Source organism: Pogona vitticeps, chromosome 3 (genome assembly GCF_051106095.1).
Source record: "Pogona vitticeps strain Pit_001003342236 chromosome 3, PviZW2.1, whole genome shotgun sequence".
Lineage (NCBI taxonomy): Eukaryota > Metazoa > Chordata > Lepidosauria > Squamata > Agamidae > Pogona > Pogona vitticeps.
In genome coordinates, this window is record NC_135785.1 from 202,543,475 (window position 1) to 202,562,203 (window position 18,729).

An 18,729-nucleotide genomic window follows, 5' to 3' on the forward strand; every position below is an offset into this window, starting at 1 on the left:
TCCCTGCTTTATAGACTACAACAAAACCTTTGACTGTGTGGATCATGAGAAACTGGGTTGTTCTGGAAGAAATGGATGTGCCTCAGCACTTGATTGTCCTGATACATAACCTGTATTGTGGAAAAGAAGCTGCTGTTAGGATCGATAAAAGTGTCAGATAAAGGTGCATTTTATCCTTTTATCTGTTCAATCTGTATGCAGAACATATACAGAAATCTGGATGAGATTCAAATGAAGGAGTAAAAATTGATGGAAGAAACATCAATAATTTAAGATAGGCAGATGACACCATCTTCCTGCCAGGAAGCATTAATGAATTGACTTTTAATGAAAGAAGAAAGTGCCAAAGCAGGACTGCAGCAGAACATCAAGAAGACAAGTCATGACTTCAGAAGAACTAAACAACTAATTTCTCACCAACCTTACAAGAAGAAATATCCTCACTCCTCCAAAAGCAAGGTATAATTGTAGTACCAAAATCTTCTATTTATGAAGGATTCCATTCTAAATATTTCAGGAAATCTAACGGATTTTATATACCTTGGTTCAGTCATCGATCCAAATGGAAAAGTGCAGTCAAGAAATCAGAAGAAGACTAAGACTTGTGGCCATCTACTAAGACTTGGAAGGGCAGCAAGGAAGGAATTAGAAAAGATAATCAAGTGTAAGTATGTGTCACTGGAGATTAGACTAAGATCATTCACAATTGTGTATTTCCAATCACCATGCATGGGTGTGAATGCTAAAGAAATCTGAGAAGAAAATTGATTTGTTTGAAATATGATGCTGGAGGAGAGCTTTTCTTTCTGGACCATCAGAAAGATGAACAAGTGGTTTCTAGATGAAATTAAGCTAGAACTATCTCTGGAGGCAAAATGCTGAAGTTGAAGCTGTCTTACTTTAGGCATATCATGAGAAAAAAGTAAGGCGAAATATGAAATGAATTGACTCCCTAATGGATCTACAACCTTTCATTAGCAAGAACTGAATAGGGCTGTTGTGGAGACACTAATTCATAGGATAAAGAGAGGTTACCTATCTGTAACCATGGTTTTTCTGGTGGACCTCTGTGAATTCACACAGAATGGGTTTCTTCTGCGCCTGCGCAGGACGTCTCGGAAGTTTCTAGAGCTTAAAAAAAGTTGACAATGAAATACCCCCCAGGTCACCAGCTCCACCTCCTCAACCTTCTCCTCAGTTCCTTTTTTTCCGCCGCAAGGACAGGACACTAAGAACACTAAAGCAACAGAGAAAGGAAAGTAGAGCTAATTTTTCTTCAAATTAATCTTTTCCTCACAGTAATTACCCCTATTAGAATCTTTATTAGTTTTTTCCAGTAGTGATTGAATTATTTCCCCATTTACAAAAGTTTGCCGTTTAGAGGCCACAACGAAGAACCACAATTCAGAGGTGAATTGATGGCACATAACAATGTAGCACATATTTATGTGTCCATACACAGACATACACAAACAAATACATGTTTAATCAGTGCTAGCCTTTCTGATATTGTTCTGTCACAGTTCCCTTAGGGAACCTAGGAAGTTTGTATGGAAGAGTTTTCAGTTTGTGGCCATCTACTTCAGCAATGTATTGCAAAAGTAAAATAATGAAAAGCGGTGTGCCACCTTAAAGACTAATTTCACAAAAGCTCACACTGAAACCTATTTGTCTTTTATGGACAACACGCCTACAAATTGATTCCAGTTTTGGTGACACTCCCAGGGTTTTCTAGGTATGGGGTTACTCAGAAGTAGCCATTCTTTCCTTCTGGTGGTCCTCCATGCAGCTTGTCCAAGTCTGCACAGGTGATAGTGCCCATAACCCCATCAGCCATCGCTGCTCTGGGAGATCTTGGGTGGCCTGGGAGACACAATGGGCCACGATCTCCCTTGCAAGTCTCTTGCTAGACCATTTTGCAACACCAGGCCCCGAGTGCTCCACCTCACTAAACTATGGCACGTGTTTGTCTTAAGATACTGTACCACAGTACTTTTGTTGTTGTTTTGTTATACACACTAGGTAGCAGTGCTTTCTGCAAGTGATACAGAACACTCCGGATGGGTTATGGACTCAATCTACCTCTCATTTGGTCTTCCTCTTTTTCTGTTGCTTTCAACACTGTCCGCTAATTCTCTTCGTTGCTGTAAACTGAAAGTAACTTGATGGCACATAACACTTTGCATGCGCAAACAGCGGCACGGTGCTTGCACAGGCGTGCTGGAGAGTGCGCGCAGCCGCAAATGGGCTGTGCGGGGGTAAGTGCATGCCAGGGGAGCGGGAGGTCTGTCTCCACGGCCCAGTCTGGCTCAGGCTGTGGACCGGCACCGAGCTGCGGATCGGGGGTTGGGCACCTCTGGGTTAGAGGCTTTAACAATCTCAGTCAAAAGTTGCTGGTGTTGCAAAATTGTCTAGCAAGAGACTTGCAAGGGAGATCGTTGAATAGCAAATTAGGTAGAATAGGCCTTTCTCTAGTAACCATTTAGTACTGTCCTACAAATTCTTGTGGGCACCAAGCACGACTAAATTTTTGCACTGAGTAAATGAAGGACGGAATGCTCACAGGTGTGTGTGTGAGAGATCATTTTATAAACCGAACATTCATGTTTGGCCCACCAATATTACATGGTCTTACAAGGGGAACACTCTAAATACATATATCTTAATTATTCCAGATTTGGCCAGCATAGGCAAGGAGGACATTTTATAGAGTTCTGTATTTATGGATTTCTTCCCACCAGGGATTTGTGAAAGCATAGAAATTACGCACAACACATTGGAAAACACAACACTATTGAAGTCAGTGATTTTTTTTTACAAATGAATACACTTAGCATCACTTTTGTTGAATTTTGTTTGGAAGCATTTTATTTAATCAGTGCACCCTTTTACCAAATAATTAACGGAACAACAGAACCCTTCCTCAAGGAGTTCATTAATATTCAAAAGAGAGGGAATGGCAGAAAAGGTTGTATGGGTCATTTTAAAGTGATCGCTAGTCTAGCTGTGTCTGCCAAGAAGCATGGATTATAAAATTAGTTAACTTTTCAAGCTGCACAAGAAAATGCAGCCCCAATTGAGATACAGAGCCCTCAGCAAGTCACTAAACAGCAAAATATCATGCTTAGAGGTCAGACTAGGATGGATATTCAGCTCTCCACTTAGTCCTGCAGCCAATTGGTTGATGTTGAGCCAGTTGCTATTTCTGAGCCTAGCATATGTCACAAGCTTGTTGCAATGAGATCAATACCATGCATATTGCCTTCAGCTCTGTAGAGGAAGTGCAAGATATATTTTATGACTTATTGTATATAAAAGAGAAGCTACAGTGCAAAGAACTGAATCCTGTTCAGCTTCATGATGATGTCAAAACAACCCAGTGATCAGCAATCTTCTTTGTTCATTTTTGTTTGGGAAAAGAAATGTGATAGTTGTTTGAAGATTATGCCAAATGTAATCATTTATACTGTATATAGTTCCAGATAATATACAGTAGTTTAAGACAGATTATATGAGGTATCAGGTCAGTGGCCTAAATGTCTAGATTTCCATTTTCAATTACACTACAACCCTGAAATCCCAACAAAGAACCTATTGGTTGTTGTGGGTTTTTCGGGTTCTAAAGGTTGTTCTTCCTGACGTTTCGCCAGTCTCTGTGGCCGGCATCTTCAGAGGACTGGAGTAGGAACTCTGTCCATGCTTTGTTGCTGTTTGTTGGATAGTTGAGTATTCATAGCTGTGAGAACAGCTTTTGTCTCTTTTCAGGAGACACGGTGATCAGCCTGTTTTTTGTTGTGATAAGGGGGGAAGAGATTATCTATTACTGTGATTGATGGGTGTCGTTAGCTGGTCTTTTTTGTGCAATGATCCCTGGTCCTTGTGGCTGGGTAGTTGTTAGCAACTCAGCAAGCTATAATCTGGGTACACTCAATGGTTTCTGCTTATGTGGCAGGGCTGCTGAACCTTTTCAGGGGGAAAAAGCAAATCCTCACCAAAAACTGATGCTTGAATTTACCCCAAATATTCTGTCAACAGAGAAAAACTGTTGAAAAATACAGAATTTCCTGAGCACAGAGTTATTTGATATGAAAGCAAAGTATTTGCAGTTAGAAGAAGACAAGCAGAAAGAAAAGCAAGCATTTCAATTTTTTTATTATTGTTATTAGGAAAACTGCATTTGCTTATTTTTTTCCTGTCACTCAGAACAGCAGGTGTCCCCCCGCCCCACATTTAGTACAAAATATACATCTTCCGATTTATTTCATGTAAATAAAAAACTTATTTCCATTTATTCACTTGTTTTCAAAGGGGAAATGTACAGTATAAATTTAAATAATATTATCCAGAGAGACAGTATTTTACCCAGGCTTTACAGTACATTCTGGTACTGAAGATGGTGAAAGTAAGGAAAAACATTTAAAAAAACACAACTAAAAAAATGGAAATGAACTCCATAAACCACATGATTTTGATAAAACACCCATATCTTTAATGAAATAGAACATAACCTGATATTGTAACTGTTGTTTTACAATACTTTCAATCTATTTTATAATACATGACCAGGTAACAAAGCTTAGAAATAATCATAGGCCACTATAAAATACTAGTAAATTGGGGAAAATGCTATTTGTCAATATTGCCAGTGTTCCCTTTTAAAAAAAGGAAATTAAAAAGATATACCACAGCATTTACAGGATCTGTGTTTAACTTTTGAATGCACTACAAAAAACTTCAAGTGTCTGCCAAAAATGTTATAATTCCAGAGTGGAGGCAAAGTATGACACTGATGCATAAACATTATACTTTAAATGAGGATTAAATCAGATAGCTGTGCCTCCGTTTACTTCATGGAGGTGGCGGCATCCAGGGTTTAACCTTATCCTTCCCATAAACTCAACATCACAGCAGTCCTTAGTTCCAGAAGGCAAGGTCTCATAGGCACCTATAATATTTTTTCCCTTTGAGGGCTCTGGGACTTTGCCTTTCCAGAGCTAGTACCTGCTGTGCAGAAGGGGAGGAAAGGGTAAATTCCCTTGCCTGAATGTTGCAGTCCTAATCAAAACATCAGCTTCTTCCAACAGGTATTCAGAATTTTTAAAAAGAACTAATCACAACACAGGCATTCAGTATCACACTGTATTTGGCGCTAAAATGAACCATCTGTACAAGTTGGAAATTTTACAATAAAATATAAGATTGAATAATGTCTATGTTAAAATTGCAGAGGAGTAGGAAATTAGGAACTGCTGATTTCATTCATATGCTCTACAACTTGTCCTAGAATTTCATCAACTACATCAACGTCGTAATTCATTTGTTGCAAATCAAGATCAGGCATTATTGTTGCCAGCAGAAGTCCCACATTAACTCGCAGGGATCGCAGCTTCAGGCTACAGAAAGATGATGTTGAGCACATTAGTTACAATACTCTGTATGATGCATAGAAATTCAGTTCTTTAAATTACATCCCCACCCTTCCCCAAAGGAAGAGCCATACTGGATCAGACCAAACAACTATCCAAGACTAATGTTCTGTACACACGGTGGACAAACTATTGTCTAAAGGAGGCTTGCTGGCAAGCTCTGAATGCCAACAACTGCTGTACAGTGGTGCCTCACATAGCGATCGCTCTGTATAGCAATGAAATCGCTTTGCGATGGACTTTTTGCCATTGCAACAGCGATCGCTTTGCGATGGCCCCTATGGGGAAATTTCGTTTTGCGATGATTGCAGGGAAGCAATCATTGCAAAGCCCCCATTTTCAGCCAGCTGATCAGCGGTTCCAAAATGGCCACTGGGTAAACAAAATGGCCGCCCACTGTTTTGCCTCGCTTTAGAGGCACTGAAAATGGCCGCTGCAATGGAGGATTTTCGTATAAGGTTAGTTTTTAAGCCCATAGGAACGCATTAAACGTGTTTTAATGCATTTCTATGGGCTTTTTAAAATCGCTTAGCGGTGAAATCGCTTAGCAGCGATTTTTGCTGCACCGATTAACATCGCTAAGCGAGGCACCACTGTATTAAAGAACACAGCCATCCTGACTAGTAGCACTACATAGCCCTAACCTCCATTAATTTAACCCTTTCAGTCATCCAACTTGGCAGTGATGACCACATTTTGCAGCAGGGAATTCCAGAGTTCAGCTACATACTGTGTGAACATGCCATTCAATCCTTTCCTTCTCCTTCCTCTTTTTGTTACTGTATTCTACCATCGATTATAAAACACCACAAAACATCAATGTATTCGCGAAGGCTTTCATGGCCGGGATCTAATCGTTGTTGTGGGTTTTCCAGGCTTTTTGGCCATGTTCAGAAGGTTGTTCTTCCTGACGTTTCACCAGTCTGTGGCCGGGATCTTCAGAGGACTGGAGTCAGAACTCTCCTACATAGTTCCTACTCCAGTCCTCTGAAGATGCCGGCCACAGAGACTGGTGAAATGTCAGGAAGAACAACCTTCTGAACATGGCCAAAAAGCCTGGAAAACCCACAACAACCACCACAAAACATCATTAGTTATTCTGTTTCATTGAACAAATCAAAATAGTTTTAAAATATCCATTTTGCTAGGATGCAGAACCAGAAATGAAGTTTCATTAACAGTAGACTGAGTTACTTATGAATTAAAATCAGAGCTTGAAGAAGTTACTCTTTTGGAATGGAACCCTTGGAATCCCTGTCAGCATGGCAAGTAAAGAGTCTGAGATCCGTTGTCTTCCCAAAGTACTGTTTCCAGGCATTGACAAACATAACCTCCCTTGTTTGGTGGATAAAAAGATTAGTTTGGTCCAGCACAGCTTATTCCTAGGCCCATCTAGGGTGTAGATGCGCTTCAGGTTGCACCCTCTATTCTCATGGGGACACACTAAAGCCCAACAAACTTGTGAAGTACCCGGCTTGAACTGAACGTATGTTTAAAACATGTCCCAGAATTCCCCTGAAATGCGTTGGCATTTCTTTTTATACACAATTGCACAGAAAGGTTCTCTGAAGGCAAGGGGTATGGAAATCTTTAGGTAATTAATAATCATGATAGGGCAGAGAGGAGTGTCTGATAGATGTTAGTTTTCCATGCACTTGTATGGTCAAATAGTAAGGATCATGTACCTTTCCCCATTAGAATAATTTACATTATCTTCAAGATTACTAGCCACAGGATCATTTGCATGTGCAACCATCTGTGGGACTGGAGCTTTTAATTGAGCGATTTCTCCTTTTAGCTCTTCACATTGAAACTGCAACTGATTTTTTTCCATTTCAAGCAGTTCAATCTGGAAGAGATAAATCAAAACTTTCAAAGGAATTTTAGAAAACTTCAAAATTGTTACTCGTTACATATAAAACTGCTGTGTGTTACAAACACTGCAATAAATGTATATTTCTAAGTATTTTTCTCACAAAATGGATAATTCTAAAGAGATTTTTTTTTCTCAAAAGATTTCTTTAAATCAAAACAAGGCTCAGATCTAGGTTTAAAGGAAAATTACACTCCTGAAAGCCGTACTATCTAAAGTTGGTAGTTTTGAATTTCTTTGGCTACAAATGTCTTAATTCTCCATTCTGGGAATTCTAACACCTATATGTGACTAACTGGGAGAAAGGCCTCAACTGGAAGCTAGGCCTGGCTCCACCCAAGTTTTCTACTCCTACCCCATTGCTAATTGGGAGCTTTTTTTCCTGAAAAGGAAGCTAGGCAGAACTAAGATTAGCTCAGTTTCAATGCCTTCCAATTGAGGTCTTTCTTCCAGGTGAGCAATGTTTAAGTGTCTGTTAACTGTCTCTATTGTCAGGCATATTCCCAGAATAGAGAACTATGGTATTTGCAGTCCAAGAAATCAAGATGTTTTCTCCTTAATGCAGTCCTACTGCATTTCCTTTTGCAATGTGAATTACTACTGGATTTCAGCCAATATACCATAAGGAAACACAACACAGTGAAATATATAGATGAAACCCAGTAGTGTAACTTATTTCATGTCAGTCTTATATTATCATCCATGACAGTTTTTCATAAATTAAAACTTTGCAATCCTCCCTCTGGAAATTCCTGGGATCCCTTTTTGCCATGGGAGAGCCATGGTACAGAGGTGTCTTCAATGTTAAAAAAATCTCAAAACCAAACAAATAATCCCAACAGCAAGGAATTTTGGAAATCAAAGACTCCACAACCCACCCCGTCCAGTGGTGGTCAATAGTTTCCTCATGACAAAAGGGAGCCTTAAGAGGGGATTGGAAAGTTTTAGCTTTTGATGGCAGATGACATTATTAGACATGTTTTTAAGTTAAAGCAACAGGATTTCAGCCACTCAGTAATGTAGTGTATCGTAATATAATGAATATTTTCAAATGAATAGATTGCAAACAAGTATTCAGAGTGAGGTATCAGACTAAAGTATTTAAATAAATCTGGCCTGAAAAGTCCTATGCCAATACATGTGATTTATCCATCAATACAGGTTTATACAATCACAGCCTATGAATGTAATATTGCTACCGTGACTGGCAAAGTAAAGATCCATCACACCCAACTTTTTTACAGAATAAATTATGCAACTTACCTCATTTTTATACTGGTCTCTTTCTACACTGCACCTGTCCAGCTGTCTGAAAACATCAAGTTGCACAGCCATGTCATCTACATCACTTTTATTCCCGTTGTTTTTACATTTACTGCATGCAGTTTTCGAATTCTGCAAAGTATCACGCTGTTCTTTCAAACTCCTTACTTCATTCAACGCCTGCTCATAGAGAATGACTACCTCTTCTGGACTTCTTTCTTTAACTTTTTCTAGTTCTTCAAATGATAATACATTATTTGTTTCTGTTGACTGATCACACATTTCCTTTTTCATATGCCTATCATTCAGTTCTATTATTTTTTGCTCAAATAGCTTTACCTGTTTGATTAGTTCATCACACTGTCTTTGGTATTTTTCTTTCTCGCTATTGGCTAACTGCAACTGAATACTGAGTTCATTTATCTTGTTGTCTACGTCTCCAAAAGCAGATTCTGAAACTTGAACAGGTTCTAGTAGGGAGACTTCAGGTTCTAGTCTGGATAGCCTGCTATCAGTACTGTCATCCATTTTTTCCTTCTTTACTAAAAGGTGCTCTGTTTCAGTTTGTGTTGCTGCAGTTCCTCTTAAACAATTTGTTTCCGAGCAGGCATCTTTATTGTTCTCGGAATTTTCTGTTTCCATACCACTGTAATCCAGATCAGCACCACCTTCAACTTTTACTATTTTGATGTCACACTCTATTGCTGCAGGTTTGGGAGTACTGCTGTCTTCCAAGATGATGACATCATCGTCATCAGCCTTTTTATTCTTAAAGGCTTCACTAGTCACACAACTGATCTTAAATGGCAGTGGTGTCTCAGGATTAGAAAGTTTTCGTTTAAACCTACAGAAATGACAAGAGACACAAATAAGATGTTTTTCTTTAGAAGGCCGAGGAATATTTTTGTACAAAAAGATATGAGGAAACTTTACTTAAAAATAGTACAAGGAATTCAAAATGAAATGTTCTTGCTGTTTTTTTTAACCAACCTGTTTTCTGGGTCAGAATGGGGAGAAGATACTGAAGACATGTTATCTGATGGGTTTAGAGACCTTGTAAGAGAAGAATTTGAAACGTCTACATGTATTCTTGAAGCACTTTCATTCACTATTGGAGGTGTGTTGGACAATGCCAATGTTGTTTGTAAATACATTTCATTATAAATCTGCAGAAAAGACAGTTTCACTATTGTTAGAGAAGAAAAAACTCATGTCCACACCTGCTGCCTTGAACTCTGCAGTTACCTCAGATGGCAGTAAGAGACTAGGTGGAATTTTAGACAGCTTAGATCCATCTTGCTGCTTTAGCACTCCGCCCTGATTTTGACTGCTATATAAATCAGGTTTGAACCAAAATATAAGAACAGTCATCTAATATGTATATAAACAAGCCATGTACCTAGCCTTTCAACAAGCTCAATATCCTACCGTCCTTTATCTTTAGAATAATAATTTCATGTGGATTTTAGATACAAGTACTTCTGATAAAAACATGAACATTTCACTTTATTATAATGCTAGTTTTAAATGTTTTTTTATTCACAGGAAACAGCACAAATATTTCAGTACCATCCTACACATATTCAGATTCCACTGATTTTTAGAAACTAAGTGAAGTTGAGCCCAGTTTGTACTTGAATGGAGGATCACCAGAGCATACAAGAGATCTCATAGTTCTAACCCCATAGCTCACTTCTCCATTACCTTCTCCTGTTAAAATCTTTCAAACTGCTATCGTAGGGACCTACCCAGCTGTTATCAACACGTTTATACATGAGAGACTAGCCCTTCGCCTCTGTTGTCACTTTCTCTGCATTCATACTGACACATCAGGAAAAGAAAAAAGCATCTGTTCACACGTAGAAGGGGCTTCTCCTTTTCAGACCTGCTGCTCTTCACATGGAGAGCGCAACAGTGGACAGGGCAGAGCTTAAATTCCTCTGTCTAAGCATATTAGTAACAAGTGGACAGATAATTACTGTAGAGCTTATGTGCAGCTATGCTATACGAGTCCCCATTTGCTCTCCTCTCAATATGTTTCTCATCTCTTCCCTCTATCCTTTTCCTTTCCCCTTTGCTTTAGAACTATTTCATGTATTGTTTTGCACACTCTGTTAGTTGTGCTATTTAATTAATCCTCTTCTATTTTTATGCCATTATCTAGGATAAACAGCACCATTTTATCAATCTGATCTGCAACTACGCTAAAAATCCTCAGCACCTCTTTGCTGCCTCCTACATTCTACTATTGCCTGTTCCTCTGTCTTGCAAACTGTGGTCCTTATTACATGAAACCTCACCTTTCTTTTCCAGTGGTAAAACCAAAAGCTGTGCAGTCTGGTTTATCTTCCTCCTCCACCCATGCCCTCCTCTTCAACGTCTTCCCTCAACACCTTTTTTCTTTCCCATCTCTCTACTGCAACCTTCTCCTCACAATCTCTAACACTTCAAGAGGATCAGTCACTGACCTGTTGGCTTAGCTCCAGTCTTTTCTTTAATTTTTCCCTATCCCTGTTTTGAGAAAGAAAGGCATTATGGAGTATACTCATTTTATATATATAAAACATACTTTTAACATTCATTTTTGTGGAAACATGTTATATGCATTTAAACTTCTTTTATTGCACGTATATGTGCATTTTCTTTTTAATATATGTTATGTGTAATCAAAGTTCTTCCATACTGTGTGCCTTCAGAGCTTCCTCCTATTAAATGACCATCAGTCTCCATATGGTTTAGTAAGAAAGGAATGCTGGGAAGGAGATGGGAAGACAGATATGTACCAGGTACTGACTATATCCAACTATTATTTAGTAATGTAGAGATGCTACGAATGCTGATTTATAATAATTCACCTATCATAGCTGTGCTGGTAAAACTGACCATAGGATGACCTACGCAGAACAAACGTATGCTTTGGAGGGTATAAATATGTTTTGCTTGTAACTATTGTCAGAACTCACTGACCAGGAGTGAAGAACTTTCCTCCCTGCTGGGTTTTATGTTTCTCACAAATATTTGCCTATAACTAAATGAAGATGGTTCATCTTTAAGCCTCCACAAGTTGCTGTAAGCAAAGAAAATGGTTTATTAGCTGTCGCTTCCTTTATCCATTAATCAATATTACTGTTTATAGAATAAAGCTTCAAAAGAAAATGAGAATACGAAACAGGGATTTTACTAGCTGTGAAATGCAATCGAGTCTACCGACCACCACAGTCACTTTACCTCAGAGCCCTGAATGAACTTGACCACATAATCTCTGTATTCTCACTCATGTATGAAGAAGTGGATTTATTCCGCAATAGCTCACATAAAAATATAGCAGTTAGTATTTAAGTTGCCACAACTAGAACTGAGCATGAACTGCTGGTCTGGCACTATTTGTTTCAAAGCTGATCTGCAGTTTCGCACCCTGCTCCCTCCCCTCCAGTAGGCAGCCACTTGGTGGCAGCATCCTGCCCTGTCTCCTCCCGGCGCTGCCTTCGGGTGGGCACCTGCTGGAGGGTGTGTGCGCACCAGACCATGGATAAGCTGTCTGGCCGGGAAACAAACCACGATGAAGCAGCAGTTTTTGCTCATTTTTAGCTACAATGTCTTTGTAGTTGTTGCCTTCTTTTTTTGCTTTGTTTTGTACTTCTCGTTGATATGTTTATTAGCTGCTATAGCTGATTATATCTGCTACAATTACAATACTCTGCACTACCAAGTGATAGCGTCATCACAACGGCAGCCTGGATAAAAATAAGGATTTACCCGTCTGGTTTGCATTTATGGTTTATTTGCTGACTGAAGAAAAATGCATCTGCCCTGCCCCCTTAAACCTTTATGGTTAACATGAATCTATCCTGCTCCCTTAATCAGGTCAACCTGTGTCATTCACCATTAACTATGGTTAATGGTCTTGACCTTCAATAAGCCATACATAACACTAATCACTCTTTGTTTGGGTTTCAACATGAGAGACTTATTGGCTGAAAATCGAAGTGAAAGTTTGTGACAGCAGCTAAAAAAGGAGAGAGGGCACAAGAACTTGAGACAAACAAGGTCACTGTGATGTATTGTTACCGCTGAAGCAAATATGTTTAGTTGTAAGAAACATTCAGAGATCTAGCTTTTCTTTCTCATTCTTATTTATGCTGACTGTATTCATTTACAACATCTGTGAGTCTGTGCCACCAACTGTTTACTTTTATTAACCATATCTGAAAATATTTAAGCAATCTCAACGTTGCTTGAACAACTTCAACCAAAATTATTAAAGTCAATTTTTTGTTATCACATTAAGGCACATTTTGATCCAGTGAACTATTCTGAGATTTTTTGGGTTAAAAAAAAAAACAGTACAAAATCTTTACATTATTTGGCACGCCCAAAAGGCACCATATTTCCAGGATTTGTATAACCTGCCATGGCTAAATGAGAATGGCCCAAGGCATGCCTCACTTGCATGCCTGGTCACCTGCCTGACTGCACAACTGAGGAGCACCCCAGCACCTTGTCAATTTAAAGAAAGCAACTTATACAAACCTTATACAGTGGTGCCTCGCTTAACGAGCGCACCGTACGACGAAATCGCATAGCGATCCCTTTTTTGGGATCGCTAATGCGATCGCTCAACGTCGTTCAGATGGGGCAAAACTCACTTTGCAAAGATCAGCAAGCGTTTCGCTTACCAATCTTCGCAAAACGAAGCCCCGACGATCAGCTGTTCGGCGGCCACCGGAAGCGCCAAAATGGCCGCGCGCAGCGTTTTCGCGCCCTCCCCTCGCTTAACGAGGGTGCGAAAATGGCTGCCGGCCATAGGAAGCATCGCTGAACGGTACGTTTTCGGCCCATCTGCCCCCGCTATGCGAGGCACCACTGTATAGGTCACCCACAAAATTCCAGCCCAGAGGTCAAAACAATATGTACTAATGTAAATTTCTAATAACAATCCTCCCAAATGTTTTTGGCAGAACATATGATGACACCAGTACTTCAGATTCCTGTCTCCATACTCACTTTTTCTTATGTGTTTTCTCATATGGTATTAAATCATCATCTTCAGGTTCTTCAGGCACGTTGCAATTTCTGAGTTTAAAAAGAAGTGGTAAATTGTCACTGACTTTGTTCCAGTAAACATAAGTACAATCTGGGAAACCTAACCTCTTTTATATCCACCCAGTTTACCTGAACTGAGGATCAGGGTTATATGAGCAATACCATTTCTCTGGCAAGCGTTCAATTCCATCTGGCAGCTTCCTCCATTTTAGACATGAATCACATTGAACCCAGGTCTGATCAGGCCGTTTCCTATAACAAAGCATCACTGACATGAAAACTGGGCAGGTATGTTTATTTAGGACAGATTTATAGATGTGTTTGATTTTTTAAAAAGAACTTACTGGGTATCTTCAACTAGTACTTCCAAGGGATGTTCTGTTTTCTTTGCCTGCATCTCGTTCCAATAATCATTAAGCTTCTCACCAAGTGCATGTATTGTACGCCTAACAAACAAGAAATACCATTTTGTGAGCCGTATTTTAATATGACACATACATCAGTCACCACAGACAGCAAATGCAAACAGAAAAGAAACATGGGTTGGACCCAGACTTCCTGTGAGCAGACATCCTAATTTCTGCAGAGAAAAGGCAGCTTTTGTTGTTCTTCCTTCAGTCCCGAAAACTTGCTCTCAAGGACTGGAGGATTATCAGAAACAATGTGAGAGAAGACAAGAAAGTTGCCTTCTATCTTGTTCATCCAGCGGGAATCTCTGCTGTCTCCTCCACAAACAGGAGTCCTATTCGCAAGGGACAGGTCTGGATTCAATCCAATGAGCACTTTACTCATTTAAATAAAAAATGTGCTGATTTAGAATCTATTTGTTTTAAAATGGATTTCCAATTCTTCCTTCCAAAAGATGGGAGTCATAACATATGATGGGATTTTGGCTGTGGACAAAGTGGCCCAAGCTTTCTCACTGTTGGGAGGCAGGAATTGACAGGTCACTCTCTAACGTAATGTACACCTACTCTACCAGAGTTACAGAAAGCTGCTGTATTACTGGAGATTTTCCAGCCCACACAGTGCTTGGTTCTGAAGAATGTTTAGAGGCAAAATAGTGGCAGCTCTCCAGAGGAGCAGGGAAACTCCCAGAATGCGGACGTGGAGGGAGAAGTGAACTTCTTATTTCCGGTGCTCTGCCACCTGAGGTGGTCTGTACTATGGTTTAAATGTTGGGCAAGTCTTTTTCATAATAGTACAAATTGAAGCAAAAATTGATACACAAGTGATAAATGTTTACTATTAAAATATGTCTCTAAAAGGTTACTGCAATAAAAGAAAAAAACATGTTTCTGTAAATAAAATCAAGAATATACTGCAGCCAAGTTGGCAAATGCAGGGCTGTGAAGCCTCCTTCAGGATGGGGTGGATTTGTTACAAGGCTCTTAGACATACACCAGGCCAGACATTATATACAGCACACAGTGCAGCATTTTTATCAGGGGAGTGGAATCCCCCTCCCCCATTCTCTACACAAATAAAGGGCGCCATGCACGGTTTAGGAGACTCAGTCTGCTTTGTTCCCGAGTCCATGACGTTATCTGTGCATTTCGGGATCACCAGTAAAAACGCAAATGGCTATTGTTCTTAGGTCACTTGCACCAACAGCTTGGTCTACAGTACTACTTTTGACTTCCTCATTCCTCAAGATGCTATCCTTTTCATTCTAAAAATGCTGAACGAGATATAAACGATCTATTCTGGGTTAGAAGTATGGCTCACTGCTCTGTCCTACAGATGCCATGGAACTGCATAAATTACCCAATGTGGTCCATTTTGCTCTTTTTTCTGAACCCAGAATGCATACCTAACTTCCAGAGAAAACGTTTGCAGCATTTTTTAAAACTACTCTTATGGATTCAATAAAACCTGGGTTGTTGTTGTTTTGCCTAAAGACTAACCTGTATGTTGAAGAAATAAACATTTACCTGTATTCATTTGTATAATCAAAATCCTGTTTGTTATGGGTTGGTTTTAGGAAATTGCATTCAATAATCCCAATTACGCCTACACCCATGTTGTTTGCCTGTAAAAGAAAATTAGAAAATGCAAGTGTGTGCGTATATATACCAAGATTACTGCCAAAAGAATGTAAATAGCCAATATTTTAAGCAAATGTATATGCAACACAAATCTGCCCTAAATCAGATGTAATTGTTTAAAAAGAAGACATTTTATTCAAAGCCTAATTGCTAAAAACGTATCTTGAAAATCATCTTTACACTTTAATTTGTCAACAAGCCATCACCTTTATTACTTTTACTTCAAATTCTTAATCACAGTCAGGAGTTTGAGTAAACTATTTGATTTAGAAACAATGGTATCAAATCTTGGGAGAGTCTTTTAAAAAGCTGTGCTAGTGAAAACAGAGACATCTGCTCTGTATTTCAACATTATGTGCGAACTTGTTATATGAAATTTTATTTTATTCTATAAAATGGCAGTTAAATGGCAAAGGCATAGGTCTGTCAATTCAAACACCACAGAGATGTGGAGGGCAGCAATTACTGTAGAGACAACCTGGGGAAAAGAGCATGTAATAAGGAAAAGTTAGCTGTCATTTCTGACAGTACAAAGGTATGTTCAATCTATTGTGTCTAAACTGGTTTTAGAAAGGCTATGGCTGTTGTCCAAACTTGAGGACCTCCCTCTTCACAGCTGCTATTATACAACAGAAAATTCAGAATTATTAACTCCTCAAAAAAGACAATATCTGCAAAAAGTCTCAGTAATAAAGCCTGAGAAAATTTTGTTTTTTTGAGCTTAAAAACCACTTAAAAATTTAAGATGAGCTTTTAAGAAATTTTAAAACCAAGTTTATCTTTTTAAAAACAGCAGCAACAAAGCTTAAAATTAATATGAATAGAAGCATGTAAAACCTATATTTATATTCTGTTAAATGTGAATCTATCCCCCCTCCATTAAAAACACTTTTGGGTGTTTAGGATCCAGATGGTTTTAGAAGGTGTTATTCTCTCTATCACACTAAAACGATAATTCACTACATCTACCAAGCTCTTCCATTTACTCAAGTCTGAAATTAAATTAAATCAAAATTTTGTTTTCATCCACTCTAAAATCAATTTTAAAATTGCTGTTTTTAACCCTATAGTGATTAGCAACTGCATAGTAATTACTTAGCAATTTTTTGCTTCTGAACAAAGGATAGGGTGCAACTAGCAATACTTTTGACCATTAGCTACTTTGTTTCTTAGATGGGAATGTGATCTCAGGATAAGGCAGAAGAATTATGCAATACTGTACTAAGAAACAGAAGTGAATGTGGAAGCAGCTCCACTAAACAGTGCAAATATTCTATTTAGTTATAAAATAACTTATTCCAGCAGTTAGATTTAGCATGCATGAGTGTAGGAAACAAAATGAAGTTTTGATGGGAAATTTTAAACCACTGATAGAAATTGTGGATTTAATATCACCTCATTTTAAAATCAATCTATCTTGTTAGGGAGGTACAAGATACAGTGGTACCCCGCTTGACGATTACCCCGCTCCATGACAAAATCGCTTCACGATGAGGTTTTTGCGATCGCTATTGTGATCGCAAAACGATGATTGAATGGGGAAAATCCGTTTTATGATGATCGGTTCCGCTTCGGGAACAGATTCTTTGCATTATGACGATCAAAAACAGCTGAGCGTTGGGTTTCAAATGGCCGCCAGCTGTTTTCCAGACCTATTTCCGGAAGACAGTGACCGAAAATGGCTTCCCCTATGGAGGATCTTCGCTGGACGATGAGGTATTTCGCCCATTAGAACGCACTGAACCGGTTTTCAATGCATTTCAATTGTTTTTTCTTTCGCTTGACAACGATATCGCTTAACAGTAATTTTAACAGAACGGATTATCGTCGTCAAGTGGGTCACCACTGTACAAGGACTTTACATTAAGAATACTATAAATGATACTGCATGATTAGTATAAAATTAACTAATTTTCATGAATATTTGCAAAGAAGACATATTCTCACCTTTAGCTGATAGCCAACTCTTTCATAAGCTTTGATTAGTCTGTTTCTGTGGTACATCATCATTCCATAGTGATCTTTATTTCGGCAGTTGAATCCAAAGGTAATTCGTACAGTTTTGGGCTTATTTGTGCATGTTAGGGAACATTTTTAATATGGCTCATGTTGAAAAGAACATTCAGACTAAGTTTTCTAAACAAACAGATCTGCCTGCCTATAAGGATGTCAAAATGTTTTAGTTTTTAATGTAAATAATTGTAAAAGCACAATATATTGCATCTGTTAGGATTAGGATTTTCTCAGAAAAATCAAAAGCCTATGATAATACTATGAAGAACTTGAACATCGCAATTACAGTTTACAAGGAGAGGAGCAAGTACAGGAGCAATCATTATTTATGTGTGTGTGTGTGTGTGTGTGTGTGTGTGTGAGAGAGAGAGAGAGAGAGAGAGAGAGAGAGACAGAAAGAAAGAGGGACATTATTAAGTCGTCAAATCAGTTCAAATACAATAAACACATGTTGTTTGAAATCCAGCGGTAAGTCACAACTAGAGTAGCCCACTCAATTCTCTAATTTACTGCATACTTATTTAGAAAGAGTAAAGCCCTGCAGGTCCACAAGATTATTCATGGTTTATTCAGATTACATAAATTTAGTAACTCAAGGAGATATTTGGACAATAGCAAATTAAGCCAAATGTGAAGGAAGCAATAAACCCATGTCCTACAAATCTCTTTTTGAATAATGTTTCATGAGCCCAAGGATTTTAATTTTGCTCACTTACCCATAACTGAAAAAGATGTGCAATTTTTAATCAGACTACAACTGGTTTCTGAAACTTTTTATCAATCTGTCTTCTTTCTTGGCTACCACAACCATAACACTTGTCACCAAACTTAAATCACTAGAAGTCTATTGCTTCTTATCTCTCTTTCTATAACCTTTAGTTTAGAAGTCTTTCTCTAAATTCCCAGACTTGGGCTGGTTTTTATGCCATTACACTCTTAAGGGATAAATCTGAATGGTAGTCCTTGCTTTTTTGCAGAAGAAACACTACATTTAAAGTTGAAGGTTGTACAACATGGCGAACACTAAAGATGTATGACTGTTATGAAGCTGCACCAATATTAG

The 18,729-nt window shown here is 38.6% G+C and overlaps 1 protein-coding gene across 2 annotated transcripts in view; it reads right to left on the reverse strand.

The window, feature by feature from the left end:
* Window positions 1-4,135: 4,135 nt before the first annotated feature.
* Window positions 4,136-18,729, reverse strand: part of MORC3 (MORC family CW-type zinc finger 3) — a 42,931-nt gene continuing 28,337 nt past the window's right edge. For both annotated transcript variants that reach the window (XM_078390549.1, XM_078390548.1), the window contains 10 exons: window positions 17,601-17,720; window positions 15,540-15,637; window positions 13,950-14,051; window positions 13,735-13,857; window positions 13,567-13,635; window positions 11,031-11,073; window positions 9,553-9,728; window positions 8,563-9,406; window positions 7,112-7,275; window positions 4,136-5,393 (listed from right to left, as the gene is read on the reverse strand). In XM_078390549.1, coding sequence (XP_078246675.1) covers window positions 5,240-5,393; window positions 7,112-7,275; window positions 8,563-9,406; window positions 9,553-9,728; window positions 11,031-11,073; window positions 13,567-13,635; window positions 13,735-13,857; window positions 13,950-14,051; window positions 15,540-15,637; window positions 17,601-17,720 — 1,893 coding nt within the window. In that variant the 3' untranslated portion in view covers window positions 4,136-5,239. The remainder of the gene's footprint in view (window positions 5,394-7,111; window positions 7,276-8,562; window positions 9,407-9,552; window positions 9,729-11,030; window positions 11,074-13,566; window positions 13,636-13,734; window positions 13,858-13,949; window positions 14,052-15,539; window positions 15,638-17,600; window positions 17,721-18,729) is intronic.